This window comes from Monodelphis domestica, chromosome X (genome assembly GCF_027887165.1).
Source record: "Monodelphis domestica isolate mMonDom1 chromosome X, mMonDom1.pri, whole genome shotgun sequence".
In the NCBI taxonomy this organism is placed as follows: domain Eukaryota; kingdom Metazoa; phylum Chordata; class Mammalia; order Didelphimorphia; family Didelphidae; genus Monodelphis; species Monodelphis domestica.
Window position 1 is genome coordinate 7,496,952 of NC_077235.1, and position 18,656 is coordinate 7,515,607.

The following is an 18,656-nucleotide window of genomic DNA, read 5'->3' on the forward strand; positions in this document are numbered from 1 at the left end:
ACCAGAGGAGAAGAGAGGAGAATACAGGATAGGAGACTACAACTTACTCATTGGCTGTTCTCTTACTTGTGGGGATGGTGTAGGACAGATTTGATACTGCGGATGTCAGGTGGCAGGGTTCTCTTCCATGCTTTTTGAGCTTGGGTTGGTCTTGGCCTCTCATTGGGTCTCAGTTTCCTCATGTATAAAATGAGGTGGTTGGCTGTATCTCCTAAAGTGAACAGGATAAAAAGGATAAACATGTATAAAAACATCTTTCTTTGGGGATGGCAAAGACTCAGACACTGATGGGATGCCCATCGATTGGGCAATATGGCCGCTCAGCTTTTTAAGTTGTGGAATATGATTGTGGTATTCCAAGATAACCTGTTGGATACCTTTAGAAAAATGTCTTCCATGGATTGAGCCAATGTACCCAGTGACAGGCTTAGCTGTTCTCAGCAATCCAATGATGGAAGGGAATTTCTAAGGAGACATGATGACCCCCCAGAGAAAGAACCGAGGAGCTCTGAAAGCAGATCACCAGACCCTTTTCACTCCGGGTGTGTTTGTTCTATTTTTGTTTTACTGGACTCTTTTCCATGTTATGACCAATGTGGAAAATGCTTAACTTAGATACAACCTTTCCCCCAGCAGCCCTGCCTGCCCTGCCCCCAAGTGGATTCAAAGGCCCTGGAGTCAATAAACATTCCCTAGTGACCTAGAGAATGGATCCAAAGGTACCCTCCAGAAACATTCCTCCCTGGCTTGTTATCCTTCCCAGAGACCTTGAGGCTAGTTGGTGAAGGTTCCCAGAGCACCCGCCTTGTTTACTCACTTCCCCAGCTGCCCAGGTTGATAGAACACCCGTTGCCACTTGTGCCCCAGGTTCACTTTCCACACAGTTCTCAGGTTAGGCTTAGGCAACATTGTCAGTTTACCGGTGACAAAGGAAGGGCCTGCTCTGTGGCTCGCACTGCCTCTGTATTCAAGGGGGAGAAAGCTGGGCATGGGAGAGGTCGCATGTAGGCAGGGGCACAAAGGCCAAGCCTTGAAGGAACCCAGAGATGCCAAGGGGCTGAAAGGAAACAAGCCAGGCATGTGCGGTTGGCTGGCGGTGGGGGTAGCCCAAACAAAGGATTAGACAAAAACAGTTGGACTGTCCTGGAGCAGGGGAATAACAGGAGGAAAAGTGGGCTGGAAGCCAGTCGAGAAGGACCTTAAATGCCCAACTGAGCCATTTGCTTTTGATTCTAGAAGTAACGGGGAGTTTTGTGGAGTGTGGGTGGAGTTGATGTAGTTAGAGCTGCCCTTTGGAAAAATTGCTTTGGCAGAGAAAGGAAATATTGGAGAGGAGAAAGCTTGGAAGCAGAGATACCATGGATATCCAGGATAGGGCTGCATAAATACAGAAAAAGAGACTAATATGAGGTAGCTTACTCAGTGGATAGAGTGCTCAGCTTGGATGTTCCCACTGTTTATGACCTCATTTGAGATTTTCTTGGCACAGAATTTGGAGTGGTTTGCCATTTCTTTTTCCATCTCATTTTCAAGATGAGGAAACTGAGGCCAACAGGGGAAAGTGACTTGCCCATGTGCCTAGACTCCGGAGTCAGAAAGACCTGCATTCAAATCCTGACTCTACTTTAGATGTATGAATCTGGGCAAGCCACTTAACTTGTCTCAGCCTCCATTTCCTCATCTGTACAATGGAGATACTAATGATTATGTTGGTATTGAGGGTTAAAGTAGTTAATGAACCTTCCAGCACTCTAAATGTCTACTCATTAACTAATATGGAGGCAGAAATGTCAAGAATTGGAAAGTGTTTGCATCTGGGGCTAGTAAGAATGCGGTAACCAACGTGGTGAAGCTGAGGTGTCTCTGGGATGTCCAGGGATGTGAGATGAGCCATCCTCTTCTATTCTACCACCAAAATGGGACAGCCCATGGAAGACATCATCTCTGCTGGCAAACTTGGCCCCCAGCATTCCTGCCTCCACACTCCTACAGATTTCTTTGGCTTAAGAAATAAACTGAGTTCAACGAAGACATGGTGTCCGCTTGGGGGGGGGGGCAGTTCTCCTTCCTCCCAAGCCAAAGAAGCCACTCTAAGGAAGTGCTGTGATTCTAGGGGGAGTGCGGGCAAAGGGCTGGATGGGAGACCCAGAACACAGTTTCTCTCTCACTCAGGGCTTATTTACTCTTCTCTTTCTAACAAACTTGTCTAGCTGGTTTCCCAGTTCACAGAACTCAGAAGCAGTAAGTTAAGGGGGTAGGGGAAGCACTGTTAATCATTAATAATCATCACTGACATCTCTTGAACACCACACCATTTACAGAGAATTTTGCGGGCCGCAGGCTCCAGTGAGCTTGTGCCAGGCTTTCTTACCCAGGTTTGAAGGCTTCTTAGTTATTCCATTCCACTGTGACAATTGGGACAGGGAATAGCCACTTGCCCCCAGGGTCACAGAACCAGTAGGTGTCAGAGGCAGAATTTGAACCAAGGGCTTCCTGGTTTCAAGGCCAGCTCTCTCCACTCTAGCCTATTGCTTGGTGATAATCTGGGGCTTCTAGAATCCTCAAGATGACCCAATTAAAGCCAAGTATATATTTAGCTCTAAGAAGGAGCAGGCTGGGAAGACCCAGACCAACTGTTCAAAGAACTAATCTTTGAGTATTGCTTGTGGTGTAGACCCAGTTGGAATTTTTTAAGTGATATTCTATATACTCTTAAGAAAAAGAGAAGAGTGGTAAGGGATAGGCAGCATCTCAGAGCTAGGAAATGTCTGAGGTCACATTTGAACCCAGAGCCTCCCTACTCCAGGCCCTGCACTCTATCCATTGTGCTGCCTAGCTGCCCCTCTATATGATTCTTTTAAAGAAGTCAAGGAATGCATAATGCTCTTGACAAAGGTTACCACCAAAAGTGGTTAAAAAGAGGTAAACTACAATTAGAGAGGGGACCTTCAGTTAGTTGTCATGCTCATCTTTTTGAAGCAAGTGCTCATTCTCGATGGATACTGAGTCAGGAGTCTTCCTGTTATCAGGAAATAGCACCAGAAGGGTTTATGGTGCCTCTCAATCTCTAACCCAGATAAAAAAGGCCACCAATTAGAAATCCCTGACAAGGACAGCACTTCATCTTTGGGAATCATCTCGTGTCTCCCCCTCCCCCAAGTATCTCTATTTCCTGAGGGATGAGAGTGACCCTGAGTCCTGGGGAACTGTTTTGTTCTTTCATTCAAGTGACTGAAGCAATATGGGAAGTTGACCTGCTAGGGGACACAGGCTTGTTGTTAAAGAGTATTTCATGGACAATATGCAAGTGTGTTTTGCATGATAGTACATGTATAAGTATTTCATAATTTCCAAGCAAAAAATGGTAGCAGATGGCCTAAGGGGTATCAGAGTGCTAGATCTCCTGTTTCAGAGGCTTGAGAGATGACATCCTTACATTTCCGGAATCTGAACTAGTAGGCTTAAAAGTGGCAGCAGGGTTTTAGGCCCTTGGGCTGCCAGTAGGAGATATTAAATGGAATTGGACTCTGGCCGCCATATTTTCCTTCTTTTTCCACATGTACATTCTTCTGGGTGTGCTTTTCTTGCCTTTATGTTTCTTCAATACACTCTTTCCCAGTTTCTTTATATTCCCCGACTTCTTGGGCCTAATGACTTTAGAGTAGCCCATTAGGTAATATACCACCATTCATTCTGTTGCTGGCCTATTGTGGGCCATTGGGATTGCCTCTGGTTTTTGTTTTAAATTACATAGAAAGGCTGGGTCTTTCTTTCTGTTGTTTATAACTCATTCGGGCTCTTTTCCCTACAATAGAACCATATGGATTTTCATGTGTAAAAAACCCAGTGAAGTAGAGAAATCAAACCATAGGTGAGCTGCAATCTTGGATATGTTTGGGCATTGTACTTTGGCTTACAGTCCGATTCCTTTGCCTGATCAATTAATAATGACAGAAGCAAAGGTCTCCGTGAGCTGAAATTTGTGTGGGCTTGGAAGTCACTTTGATTACTCAGAAAACTTGTCTGGCTCTTGGAGGAAGGACTATAACTACCAAGTTGTGTGAACTGTCTCCTGAAAAGCGTGTGTGGGGAGGGAGAGAGAGAGAGAGACAGAGACAGAGAGACATCTGGGGTTTGGACCCGGCTGGCTATCCACCCACTGCCTTTCTGATCTTAGGCACAGCCTATGTCCTCCTTGTGCACCCCCCCCCCCCAATTAAATGAAGGGGTTGGCCTTAATTTCTGCTCAGACACGTGTTGTCCCTTGTGACCTTGGGCAAGTCAGTCACATTGCTTCTCTTGGCTGTAGGTCTTAATGGCCTCCAAGGGCTTGTCTAGCTTGGGATTTCTGATCCCTGGATCTCTAATGTCTCTTCTAATTCTTAATCTAGGACCCTTTGATTCTTTAGTTTTCCAGATTCATTCATTCAGGCTCTCACTTACCACAATGTATTAATAACGTACACATTTGTACGAGGTATCCAATTAATGCTTCTTACAGAATATTTGTGGTTTTTGAGTTTATATACAATGTAGAAACCCCTTTGCATTCTGAGGGCATTTCTCGTTAATCCCCAGAAACAGCAATGGAGGTTCTCCTTTCTGGTGTCACCTTTTCCTTCTAGTGGCTCTGACTTTTCTCTTAGGAGCAGGAAGAAGCTGGCAGAGGTCTACCAGAAAGCTGCTTACAAAATAAGGAAAATGCTGCGGATTTCATACTGTTTCTAAATTCTGTCCCCCCTTTTTTTCTCATTTTTTCCTAAAGATCTCAACAGCAATGGATTCATTTGTGACTATGAACTTCACGAGCTTTTCAAGGAAGCAAACATGCCATTACCTGGCTACAAAGTAAGGGAAATTATCCAAAAACTCATGATTGATGGCGACAAGAATAAAGATGGCAAGATCAGTTTTGATGAATTTGTTTTGGTAAGTCATTTCAGCTTCTTTGTTTAAGGGGCAACATGAACATTTCCCTTATCTGATCCCTTCTATTAAATCTTCACAGAGATGGCCTGAATTGGATGCCCACTGAGGGAGGAAGGAATCTCTTCAGCAAATGCCCTGTTCAAGTTGCTGACTAGCAGAGCTGAGGGGTGGGCATTTTGTCTCCCTATGGGAGTTAATGGGGGATCCTTGAGCTGGATGATACATACTGATCCACCAGACTCTGAAGCTTAGCTAATTTCTCTTCTGAATTCATTAGAAGTAGAACTACACACACACATGATATCATAGTTATGTTTTTCTCTCTTTACAGTAGGAATTGCCAGCACCATTTTGCCTACAATTTTGACAACTCTTAAACATCTTCCCATCCTTAAACTGGGTCCATCCAACTCCCAAATGTCCCGGCATTCTGGGCATTTCATAAATGCGTGTTTTAGTAAATCAGGACTAGGGAAAATGGCCTTGTAAGGGCCCTCAGAAATGACCAAGTTTAGGGCTTTCTCCTTTCTCACAACTCACAAGGAGTTCACTCAAGTAATTATGTGGGGCTGGAGTCTTCCACCTGCCACTTAATTACTGCAGGAATAGATACAAGACAACATAAAGTGCCCCAGAGCATAGCCTGGATTTTCCAAGGGCTGGGTAGCTGCTATCACTTTGGAAAGGTTTGGAACACAGACTTGACAATAGCTCGATCAACCTCATCACCAGGAAATTAGCCACCAAGTAATTATTTCTTTTTGGCCATGTGACCTACAAAGTGGAGAAAAATAGACCCTAATTTCTGTGCACTTTCCCAGTGACAGTGGAAGAAGGGCAGAAAATAGTCCTTAGACTGTCTCTAAAAATTAATTTAACTCTCTGTAATCTGATCTTTGTTCATGACCAATAAGTTGATATTCTCCCAGAGGAACCCAGCCATGCCCTAATGGTTAGTTAGGACCCTCAGTCCTTGGCATGAAACTCAGATGAGGCAGCTCAACCAGGAGCATTTGGAGATGAAACAGGAAGTAAATGGAATAGGTCTGCTAAGGCTTTTTTATGGTCTGTTTGCATTAATGCCAAGAATGATGCAGGCCCCATGATGGACTGGTCCTCCTCATACCAGGTAAGGAAATGAATGATGACCAGTTGATGTAGAAAAGGAAGCTTGTTCTGGAAACAACCCAATTTTAAAGGCATTCAGCAATTCATTTTCAAGATAGCTTCAAAATGAGAGATTCTCCAAGAATATGAAAGGAAAGAATGACTTTCCTTCTCCCTCCCTAACTCTCAGCAACAGGCTGCCCATCCAGCTGCCTTAATGCCACTAGGAAGTCTTTGCCATTACAACACCCTCTGTCTGACAATTTTCTACTGCTGATCCACCTCTCCAATCACACAACTACCTAAGAAGCCTCCGAGTTCCTTCTGTGTCTTTAGGTTGATTGCCCAGAGACAACACTTTGCTCGGCAAAAGCAAGTCCAGGGTCTCCCTACACAAGTGTTTCCCATGCATCTATTAAACTACCTAAGATTGTCCAGTCATTGCTACCTTTGTAACAGGGGGTGCTCACATCGAAGAGTTGTTCTTACCCCCTCATGACATCATACTATCTACATCAAGCCTTGGACCACTAACTACAAAGCCACCTCCATGAAATCCGTCTTCATCTGAAAGTGATTGGCCTCAGCATGTAGTGGGGGGAAGGGGAGAACTAGATGCAAACCCCCATGTTGACAGACTGAGGAAGGCTAGTGAACTTGGGCTCACAGCAGAATAGAAAGAGAATCCTGGGCTGAACTGCGCAGTGTTTTCTCTTGTCTCTGAGGGCTACAGTGAAAGGCAGTCTCCAACATCAGTGTGCCTTACAGTGAAGACATAGTAAATCATCATCTGAGAAGAATCGAAATGGCCTACATATTCTTCCCAATGATCACTTGGGCGTGAGAAGTGGGAGAACAGATATTACACAAGGCCATGTGACTAGGAAAGCAGGCGGGCCTCTTTTGTAGGGAGATGTTGGGTGCACAGATGTAGAATTGCACCAGTGCCCGTGAGGCAAAATTGTGGCCTCCAGGGTTTTGGGTGGATTCAATGCAGTGACTGACCTCGTGTCACAGGCCAGAATAATAGCACAAGAACATGTAGATGGGTTAGGTAGGTTCTGCCCTGGTGGAGGGGGAATGCTCCTACCCATGAGATCCTGGTGTCTAGAGCAGACATGATCTCTGCCACAAAGAACACTGCTCTCAGTAGAGGAAAGTGGGAAAGGACCAGTATTGTTTTCTTGTTAATTATTCACTGAGGCCTTTAAGCTTTACAATCTAGGAAATGTTAGCTCCCTCTCCCCCATTCCGAGCACCCAGCACACCAAGAAATAGAGGAGACGACAAACGGGGTCGGGTGGGACAGGGCAGAAGTGCCGAATGTGCTCTCAGTCTCATATCCAAAGGGACTTTTCCCTGTCTTGATAGAATACTGACATGTTACGATTAAAATGGTTCCTTGCCATTTTCGACTGAAATACTGAATTTGCCGCCATTTTCATCTCCATCTCCAGTTCTTTTCAAAGCCCTTGGTTTTGAATTCTGTGTCAATGAGTAAGTTGGACTCAAGCTACGGTTTGGAGTGCTCGCTTGCATGTCTGATGCCCACACTGCATCCCCCTCATAACTGCACGTTTAATTAGTAGGAAGTAAACCCTGTTCTGAACACTGCCCTGCTAGAATTGCATTTTGTTCTTTAATTGAGAAAACATTCCAGTCCCTCAGTTTATCTAGCAAAAAGAACACATCTCCAGCAGGCAGATTTTCCTGGGGAGCTTGTTTTGTTAATAAGAAAATGAAAACAATGTCCTCAACTGACAAAGGGAAGTCTTGAACCATCTACTGCAGAATGTGCCTGTTTCTACCTTTAAACAAGGAAGTATGGGCACAACGATGAAAAGACTTTGAGCGAGGGTAAGCAATAGGCACATGTTTTTGGACCATGGCACCAAGGATGTTTTGTGTTGTTAGCTGATGAGAGATTTTGAGATTCGCATCATAAAATATCAGACCTGGAAGAGAGCCTAGGTAACCCAGAGTTGGCCAAACTCCCTATTTTGTAGAGAAGGGAAATTACTGACTTGCTCAAGGTCATACAGCTGGCCAGAACCCAGGTCTCCTTTCCATTATATCCAGTGGCCTCCCCACCTCACCATGTAGTCAAAATCTTTGAAACAAGGAGCTCAATAAATGGAAGACCTTGCAGTCATTAGCTTGGGACAAAGCAGATTGGAGAGACAATGTGGATCCGATGACCCTCTCCATTTCTAGGTGGCACTTTACCATCATTCCTCTGGTTCATTAACATCATGAATTGGTAATGCACACATCCGTGAGAGTGTTCGTTTATTGAACATGGGAATTGCTGCCTAAGGGAAGTTAATCATAAACCCGGTTTCAAACAGAGCTGGTGTTTGGCTCAGTGGTGCAAAGAGGACATGTGGGCGAGGGAAGGGAGGGAATTTGGGCACCCTGCAGAGGAGTTTGTAAAGTGCCAAGTTTATCAAGTGACTTAGTATATTATTTTAACAATAGGGTCATGAATGCAAGATGCCGTTTCTGGTTGGAGCATCTGTGGAGAGGCATCATGGTCCAGTGGAAAGTGTGCTTTGGCATGTCAGGGCATGGGTGTAAAGAAATTTTGACTTTGGCACACATTAGCTATTTGTCTAATCTTGGGGAGGACGCTGAGCCCCTTTGAGTTGCCTCATCTGCAAAGTGAGGGGGAGAGAAGGAAGGGTGACTAGCTGACCTCTGACATCCCTTGCAGCTCTAAGCTTACTGGTGATAATTGGCAAATAATGAGCTCACCTGAGAAATTCTAGGCTATTCTAAACGAATAAAAGAAAGGACTTGACTTGTTTGCCATCACAGGAGAGTAGGGACTTTGAGCTTTCTTAGCTTGGGGTCCGTGACCTTGACGTGGTTTCCTTTGTCCTTCAAAGAAGAGGGTCTGCTTCATCAGACTGTGTGTCAAAGGCTCCATGAAACACAAGAGGTTAAGAACCTTTGCTTTGGGATCGAAGTGAGCCCAACATGCTTCAAACAGGGCAATGGTAAATGGTAATGAAGAGAATCGGAGATTTGGAGTCTGAGAGGTCCTCAGACTTGTCCAATCTCTTCAGCCTGGCTCCTCCTAACAGAAAAGGGAGAGACCCCAAATCTGAGAAGATAATTGCCATCGGTTGGCATTTTCTAGTGTGTCCTTGGCATCACCTGTTTGGATTGACTTAAAATCAGCCTCAGGCCTTAGCTGAACCGCCCTTGGGGTCAGGGGACTGAATCTGGCTGAGCCTGTTTCTGTGAGTGAGAGCAGATGAGATTGACAAAAAGGAAACCCTCATCTGTTCCCCTAAAATGAATTTAGGGATTGGGGAGAGGGCTGCAATGGAGCCCAGTAGCCAGGGCAAGAGGTGAAAGAGAAGCTCAAGGGCCGACGAGGCAGCCCCTACATCTCATAGGAAGGAAAGCCATTTTAGCAGCATGCTGGACTCCATAGCAATTCAAGATGCAGGGCCAATTTTCCAACACAAAATTACCTTGTAGGCTGGGATTGCTATAATCGCCTCATTTCCCCAGAATCATTTAGCTTGAGGGCAAAATCTACTGATACTAAATACCAAGGAAAGAAACTGATTTTCCTGCAGAATTCTAGGCTCCAGACAAATGCCTCCTTTTCTGCAAATAGTTTTACGTTTTCCTGGTAAGCAGGAACAAAACCATGCAATTTCTGTCACTCCGGTGATCAGGGACTTTTGATAGAAGGCACGTCTTGTAGACTGTGATTAACCTGAGCTTCTCCCAAGTTAAGGGCAGACCAATCACTGTCCCTTTCATTGGACTGAGCAAGATTTCTGCCTTCTGGACTCTTGGGCCCCAAAGCAGCAGGGCTGGAGTAATTTGCAGTGATGCCCAAAGAACCAGCATGTTTGGTGTTATTCCTGAGTGGAACAGAGCGCTGGGTCTAGAGTCAGAAAGACCTGAATTTAAACCTAGCCTTAGACACTTACTAGGTATGTGTCCTTGGTCAAGTCACTTAACTGTTTGCCTTAAGTAGGAAGTTTAGTGGTTTGAGCACTGGGTCTGGAGTCAGGAAAATCTGAGTTCAAATCCAGCTTCAGATACTTACTAGCAGTGTAACCCTGGGCAAGTTACTTAACCTCTGTTTGCCTTAATCCACTGGAGAATGAAATGGATGGCAAAGCACTCTAATATCTTTGTCAAGAAAACCCCTAGAGTCGGACACGACTGAAAAATGACTCAACAACAAAAGAAAGCATTCTGTCTGAATGTACATCTAGACGTAGCGATTCCTCATTCCAGTCCTTCCAAAGAGTGAGTCTTAGAAAAATCAAACGCTAGAGGTTCCTTAGAACAAAACTCAGTGGCATGAAGCAGATGACATTTTCTTCTGATTGTCTACTCTCCCTCCTATGATTTCAAACAAATAAAGTTTTTTTTTTTTCTTGTGACCCAGATTTTCTCAGGTGAACTTAATTGTTGCAGAGAAGCAGAAAATGGGGAAACTATGCCTTTCTTGTTACTATATATAGAAATGAGTATCTTATTAGGTAGCAGGCCTTCAGAAAAGAGATGGAGGGCAGTTTTCCTGAAGAAGCAAGTGGGAAGGACAAAGGCCATAGGATTAGTTTCCCAGAAACAGCATCTTAGTAATTGGGGATTTCTTTAATGGAAGAGGAAAAGTCATTAACTTTCCTATATGGTAAGGTGAGGTCAACTACCTTCTCAGTCTTGATCCATAGCATATTTAGTCCTCAGGCTTATGCCTGGAAGAGTTGGCTTTAAGATGGTTCTCCAAAGCTTTTCAGGGGCAAGAATGATACCGGCAGCATCCAGGAAACATGCTTCGCAGTTCCTGAGCACCACCATCCAGAAAGAGTTTTTCCTCTTCTGCTCACTAAGTAGAATAGCAAGTTTTCATGGTTGGTGTAGCCCTAAATGGGCCGCTTAGATCCTTCTTGAGATAGGCACCTCATTTGTAGGCCTTCGTAGTCTTGCTTAAGAGCAGTGCAGATTCCACAGTGAATTCATGCGTGGGGAATGCACTGGGAGCCAGTTTAGGGGCTAGATCCTGCCAGGGGTTAAGGAATTGAGACATTGCCTTAGACCATCAACTAAGCCAGGTTTCTGGCTCCATCGATGACATATAAAGTGTGGAATTTGTCTCTGTTTGAACCTGCTTGCTAGGAATGAAACTGAGCTGACAGTATTTCCATCTTCTGCTTCTCTGGGCATGGTGAGCACTAGAGAGAAAGAGAAGAGACAGAGGCTGGGGGCGAACAGTGACCAGACAACAGACACTCCCTCCCAAAGCTCTCCGCGGCTTGAGGAGTCCTTTTTCCCACTGGCATGTTGCTAGCCAACTGTTTCTTAGCCTCTTGGTTCTATGACATTTGAGCTTCTTGTTTCTCATGTGTGTGTGTGTTTGTGTGTATATATATATACACATATATATGAGAAGAATATATATATATATATATATTTTTTTTTTTTTTTGGTTTTTGGTTTTTGGTAGTCAGTGGAGAACTTCATAAAAGGAAAGCCATGACTTCTCTTCCTCTTGTTCACCACTGAGCAGTCACCTGCTTTGGGGCCTTTCAGCTTCGAGAGCATCTGGTGCATGGCTTTGGACCAGTGTGGCACTGACCTTGCCCAGCATCCCCATTTCACAGTAGCCCTCGTGCAAGTCAGTGGGGCCTTTGGAAAAGATCTGATTCTCTAGACCCATCCTTGGATCTGGGGATGAAGTCAGAGAACTATGCCAGTGATTGGTTCAAGTGTCTTCTTCCAAAGCGTGGGCCAGCTAAGATTATGTTTGAACTTACAGATTTTCCAAGAGGTCAAAAGTAGTGACATTGCAAAAACCTTTCGGAAGGCCATCAATAGGAAAGAAGGCATCTGTGCCCTGGGAGGGACGTCAGAATTGTCCAGTGAAGGGACCCAGCATTCATATTCAGGTAATGTGCACCAGGCAGGTGGGAGAGGGCTGGTATTGCGGAGAAGTGGGTGGGTGTGGCCACCAGTCTTTTCCACGTATATGGTGGCATGGATCCCTTGATCACAGTGGCACCGGAGAAAGTGCCCAATGTCCCTTCCAAGGAGCCGTTACGTAGCTCTTTCTTTTGGGAGGGTGGTACTTTAGAGAGCCTCAACCATTAGGATTTCCCAGTTAAAGAACTCGAGATCCCTTAAACTTTTTTAAATGGTGATTTTTGTTTTCATATTAGTTACATAGGCCTCATCCCAGAATCCTCTTGGGAAGATTTGTGCACTTCCTGCGATTAATAAATCTCAGTTAACCCAGTGTAGTTGTGAGCTTTTTGAAGGTACCAAAGAGGGAAGTCACACTGTGGCTGGCAGGATGAGTGAGTCTCTCTGCCTGTGAGACAGAACTGTGCCTACTCTCAAGTCAGGTAAGTCCTCATTGTCTTGCTTCTTTTAGAGGAAGAAAAATATGCTTTCGTGAACTGGATAAACAAGGCCTTGGAAAATGATCCTGACTGCAGGCATGTTATCCCAATGAACCCAAACACAGATGACCTTTTCAAAGCTGTTGGAGATGGAATTGTGCTCTGGTAAGATGACAGTTACATTGGATTTTAATGCAATTGCCATTAGTAGATGTTCCAGTTTGTTTCATGGAAAACTATCAGAAGAGTTTGTAAATAAGTATGAAAACCAAAAATCATGGGATTGCCAAGATGGCAGAATGTTTGTTATTAGACATCTCTTGGACCTTCAAACCACATGTTAAAGGAGTTCTGTGACAGATCAGTCAGTCAATTAATAAACATTTATTAAACAACTCCTACACACGGAAAATGATAAAGAGAGGCAGGCAAAGGCTTCTGGGAGGAGGTGGGATTTTCTCTGGAACTTGACCAATACCAGGAGGTAGAGATACTGAAGAACAACACAGTAGGCATAGAGACAATGCGCAAAAATGCCCTATTCTAGAGACAGGGAATCTTGTTTGTGCCACTGGATCAAAGATGGAAGAAGAGTAGGAAGGAAGGAAGAAAGGGAGGGGGATTAGGTTATGAAGGGACTGGAGTTGAGAGACTTGTAGAAGGCTAACTCGCCAGCAGCTAGTGCAGTAGACTCGGCCTGAGAAGATGAGGGCCTACGGCAGAGTAGGGTGCACATTTGGGATCTATAATGGGTGAAATAACCAGGCAGGCCTTGGCAGCAGATTGGATTTATGTGGGGTACAATGGGGTGAGGAGTTGAGGAAGACACTTAGGTTGTGAGTCTGGGTGACTGGGAACACAGTATTGCCCTTGACAGTAACAGAGTAGTGAGGAGTGCAGTTTTTTAGCAAGTGAGAGCTCAAGATGTCTGTGGGGAGATGTGAAATCAGAAGAAGAGTTTGGGGGAGGAAAAGGTAGATTTGGGAATAATCAGCATAGAAAGTATAATGGATCTCTAGGAGCCCAGGAGATGGCCAAGTGAAGTAGTGATGAGAGCCCCAGTCCAGAACCTGGAGGGCTTGTCTCATGATCACTGTCAGGCAGGGCAGTGACTCACCATGAGTCCTTCTCTCCCTCAAGTCCCCCCTCCAGGTAGCAGACCCAGACTCTGCCTAGCTGTCTGAAGATGGAGGGTGATAGGAGAAGGCCAGGCTAGCAAAGCACCTTAGGGCAGAGAAAAAAGAAGCTTCTGCTCTAGCTGAAAAGGGACTCTCCAGTCCAGAGTGTTTAGAGCAAGAACCCAGCCCTGTGATGTACGATGCCCAAGAACGGCAAAAAGATCAAGGGAGGAAGCCTAAATCCAAATCTTTGGCAATCGAAGGAAGAAGGAATATAAGCTCAAAAGAGGACCTAACAGAAGCAGAAATCCCCCATCCAAAAGAGCATCTTGTATAGTCTCCAGTGGTAGTTTTGACCCAAAGTTTATAGAACAAGGAGTAACTATCCTCTATAATGTATTCTCAGAAACTAAAAAAGGAAAACACTTTTCTCAATTCTCTTGTGAGACAAACATAATTCTAATCCCTGATAAAGCAAAGAATAATAAATAAAAAGAATGTAAGATAAAGCAACCAACAGCCCAATATCTCCAATGAACAGACCAGCCCAGTTTATCAGCAGACTCTGGGAAAGCAAAGGAAACTTGTGACAGGGCGCAACACTGAGGCCCCAACCCCTACATCCAGTAGACAGGCAAGGGCCATTTGAAAGACCTAAAGCTATCAAGGTCTGCTCCTATTTCTCTTGTCTCTGGTAAAAGAGAAAAAGCGTACATCTGAATCCAAGCTAGCATTTTCTTTGGTAAGTGGAAACACTAGAAGCTTTCCAATCAATATGGAAACAAAGAGGCCTCTTCTCGCCACTATTATCTGGCATAAGTCTAGAAATGCCAGTGTTAACAAGGATGAGAGAAATTGCAGGCATGACTACTGGTAAAGAAGAAACAACTGACCTTGATTTGCAGATGGTATGATAATTAACATAGAGAACCCCAGAAGGGTAGGAGAGAATTTGAGATAATTAATAGCTTAACATAAAGCAAAACAAAATAATCACACCGTAGTTGGTGACCTTCTTGAATAACAATAATGACATCCAGGATAAAAAAATGAAAACAAAATGATTAAATGCTTCAACTAAGTTGTAGGCAGTCCACCGAAACTCATTCAAGATATAAATAAAATGACAAACTACTCTTAAAGGATAAGAAGGATTTGAAAGAATATTTCTTGATTATGATCGAACCAAGCCATTACAATGAAAATCCTACCAAAATTGTTTTAAGGTTTTAATTCTATAGAAATCAAGGGAAACTACTTCTGGGTTAGGTATATTTTCAGAAATGAATGGAATAGAAAGGCAAGAGACATGGACAAAATCTGGCCAAATTACATTATGATAATAAATATGGAAAACACTTTGTTGACTAGGAAAAACACAGAATTATTAACTAGTCAAAAGCACTCTTTAATCAAGGGAAAGGGGTTCAGTGCAATAGTAGGCCTTGACACAGAGCAGGACGCCACACGGCCGCACAGAGTCCGAGGATCGAACTCTGGCTGCTCGGGACAGTGACCCTTGGGAAAGCAAACCATACTAGATTAGACAATTCCAAGGAACAAAAGAATTTGGGGAACCTATATACCATTGGGGGAAATCTAGGGGGCATGGAAAAATGATTGACATTACCATAGCATCAAAGAAAATGGGGAGTGTTCAAACTACACTGACTGGATACAATCAAGTTTGGGAAAGGAATCTTCCCTGGAGGCTAGGGTGTAAGAGAAGGGGCTACTTAAAATGAAATGGGTGATCCCTGCCCAGATAATGGATCTTCTTGGGAAGAGGTCTCTGATACCATAGGGGAGACTACCTAAAACAAAGAGGGTCCTTAGCATATGTTTAGTCCCACCCAATTAGGATTGTCTTTCCCCTGAGGGTCCACTAATCTATCTGAAACTAGATTCCCTTCTGGGTGGATTCCCATGGGACAAGGAACAAGGACAAACTTTGGGGTCTTCAACTTAGAAACTAGTCTTGAAACTGGGGGTTCTTTAGATCTTATTATGCTACAAGATTGGAGTTTCTAGATTCCGTGTTGATAAATTCAGTTCAATTCCACCCATTTATATTGAGAACATAAAGATGAAGAGCTGTGTGTGATAGGGTAAAGGAGAAATTTCAACAAGGTGCTCTGGGAAATTTTGAAGAAGGGGGAAATAGTTTCCTTTGGGAATGGAGTCTGATAGGGAACAATTCATACAGTTGCACTCAGCTACTACATCCAAATGCTCATGTGGATAGTAATTCAAAGGAAAGATTGTGGACATGCCATAGACATGCTCTAGAAGAGACTCAAAGTACTGCCAAGTATGTTGCGTCTGCCCAATTTACTTAGTCATCAATATAAGTAGACTGTTAGCTAAGGGAAGAATGGGGTTGTTTTGTTGTTGCTTTGGTTCATGTTGTCATTCCGAGTGCCTGGCATACCTTGTCCATTGCAAGTGTTTATGAAATGTTGGTTTATTTTTCAGGCTCTGTATGTAAGCAATAACTTATATTACTTGAATACCTGCCAACATACAATGTCACCTGAAAACATTCTTTTTTTTTTCCCAGTAAAATGATCAACCTTTCCGTTCCAGACACAATTGATGAAAGGGCAATCAATAAGAAGAAACTTACACCCTTTATCATTCAGGTAAGCAATTTTGTTGTCTTCAAACAGGAACCTTTGGTTCAACTCCTGCCTCCCCAAGACTTTAGAGCTAAAGGATGGTAGAGATCTAGTCCAACTGCCACTCATTTCTCCAAGGTGGACACTAGGGCCTAGCATGGAAGTGGGGGCACTGACTTGCCTGGGGTCATGTAGGTAAGGACCACCATCACCACCACAGGCAGGGCTAGGATTGAAATCTTGATCCTTTGATTGCAAAACCAACACAATCCATCACTCCAGTACCATTAATCCTCTCAGTGGCTAATTTCTCAGGGTGGAGAATTAGGTTGTTTGGCATAGAAATGAAAGACCCAGCCTTGGTGTCAGGAATGCCTGGTTTGCACCTAGCAGCTGTGAATGTCACTGGATCTGTCAGTGCCCCATGGCAGCTCCCTAAGACTACAAATTAGCTAACTTGTCAGTGTTTGTGAGTGGTTGGAGCTTCCATACTGAGAGATCAAAGATCTTAGGTCTACTTTAAGAAAAAGAAAGAATTGGGCAAAGCCAACATAATGGCTTAGTAGCAGTGAAAGCTGGAACCACTCTGAGAATCCTCTCACACCCTCCTTAAATTAGTACCTCAAAATGACTGGAGTCACAGAACCAACAAGGAGAAGGAATGAGTGGGGTCTCCTGCAGAAAACAACTTAAAAGGTGGGCAGGAATCCATTTGCAAGGGATAAAGGAGAACTGGAAGTAAAACTGCACACAGTGGAGTGTTGGCTGGCCACCTTCCACCTACTGCCTAGGTATAGGCCAATTTCTGGATCCTGGAACCCTCTATAAGCCAACAGCACAGTACCCCACACCTACCCAGTGAAATCCCAAGCCCTGGCACCAGCCCACAGTGAGGCAGAGGTTGACCCTTTCAAGTCTTTGGTGAAGTCCCCTATCCCAGGGCCAAATATCGTACAGTGCTGAGTCCTGCAAGCCATCAGCAGGCGAGACAGAAATTAACAGTTTTCAGAACTCCCAGGCCACAAGCAAACAAAAGTCTGGGAAAAATGAGCAAATGGCAAAAGAAGTACCTAACCATATAAAATTTTTATGGACACAAAGAAGTACAAGACACAGACTTAGTAGGGAACAATAAGAACAAAGTATCTACATGCAGAATATCAAAGAAAAATGGAAATTAGCCTTACTTAGGTGCTGGAAGAATTCAGAATGGAATTAAAAATCAAAGAGATGGAAGAAAAATATGAAAGATAAAATAAAAATAATAGCTTAAAAACCAGAATTGAGCTACTAGGAAAAGAGGTAAAAATATCCAATGAAGAAAAGAGTTGCTTTAAAAATCAAAATTGACCTACTGGAAAATAAGACAAAAAATCGAATGAAGAAAAGAGTTACATGAAAAGAGGAATGGACCAAATGGAAAAGGAGGTTCAAAAGATCATGAAAGAAAATGAGTCTTTAAAAATGAGAACCGGGCAAATAGAATTCCTCAAGAAACACAAAAAGTGGGGGCAGCTGGGTAGCTCAGTGGATTGAGAACCAGGCCTAGAGATGGGAGGTCCTAGGTTCAAATCTGGCCTCAGATACTTCCCAACTGGGTGACCCTGGGCAAGTCACTTAAACCCCCATTGCCTAGCCATTATCACTCTTCATTACCACACAGTATTGATTCCAAGACAGAAGGTAAGGGTTAAAAAAAAGAAACACTAAAATTAAATCAAAAGAATGAAAAAAGTAAACATTAAATATCATTGAAAAAACAACTGTTCTGGAAAATAGATCAAGGAGAGATAATCTAAGAATGATTGGACCCCCAAAAGTCATGATATAAAAAACCTAGATCGCCATATTAAAAGAAATTATCAAAGAAAATTTCAAGGGGTAAATGCTATAAGCAGAGAGGAAGAAACAGTATATATTTGTGTGTGTGTGTGTAGATATACTCACACTATATATAAATTATTTGGCAAAATAAGCAAGAGTTACCAAATCCTTTTTATGATACAAATATGGTGCTGATACATAGACCAGGAAGACCAGCAGAGAAAGAATATTACACATCAATTTCCTTAATGAACATAGATGCAAAAATCTTAAATAAAATACTAGCAAAGAAACTTCAGCAAGTTACCACAAGGATTATTTACTATGACCAGGTGGGGTTTATGCCAGGAATGCAAGGATGGTTCAATATTAGGAAAACCATCCACATAATTGACCATATTAACAAGCAAACAGACAAAAATCACATGATTATCTCAAGAGATGCAGAAAAAGCCTTTGACAAAATACAACACTCATTCCTATTGAAAACACTAGAAAGTATAACAATAAAAGTGCCTTTCTATAAAACAATAAGTATCTAAAACCAAGCAAGTATCTGTAATGGGGATAAGTTAGAAGCCTTTCCAATAAGATCAGAGGTAAAGCAAGGATGCCCATTATCACCTCCATTATTTAACTGTGAACTACTAGAAATGTTAGCTTTAGCAGTCAAAGAAGAAAAAGAA

At 43.3% G+C, this 18,656-nt stretch overlaps 1 protein-coding gene across 2 annotated transcripts in view; it reads left to right on the forward strand.

The window, feature by feature from the left end:
- The window catches only part of PLS3 (plastin 3), a 121,296-nt gene that overhangs the window by 89,666 nt on the left and 12,974 nt on the right, over window positions 1–18,656 (forward strand). For both annotated transcript variants that reach the window (XM_007507527.3, XM_056809297.1), the window contains 4 exons: window positions 4,766–4,929; window positions 11,828–11,957; window positions 12,443–12,575; window positions 16,089–16,170. In XM_007507527.3, the coding sequence (XP_007507589.1) occupies window positions 4,766–4,929; window positions 11,828–11,957; window positions 12,443–12,575; window positions 16,089–16,170 (509 nt within the window). The remainder of the gene's footprint in view (window positions 1–4,765; window positions 4,930–11,827; window positions 11,958–12,442; window positions 12,576–16,088; window positions 16,171–18,656) is intronic.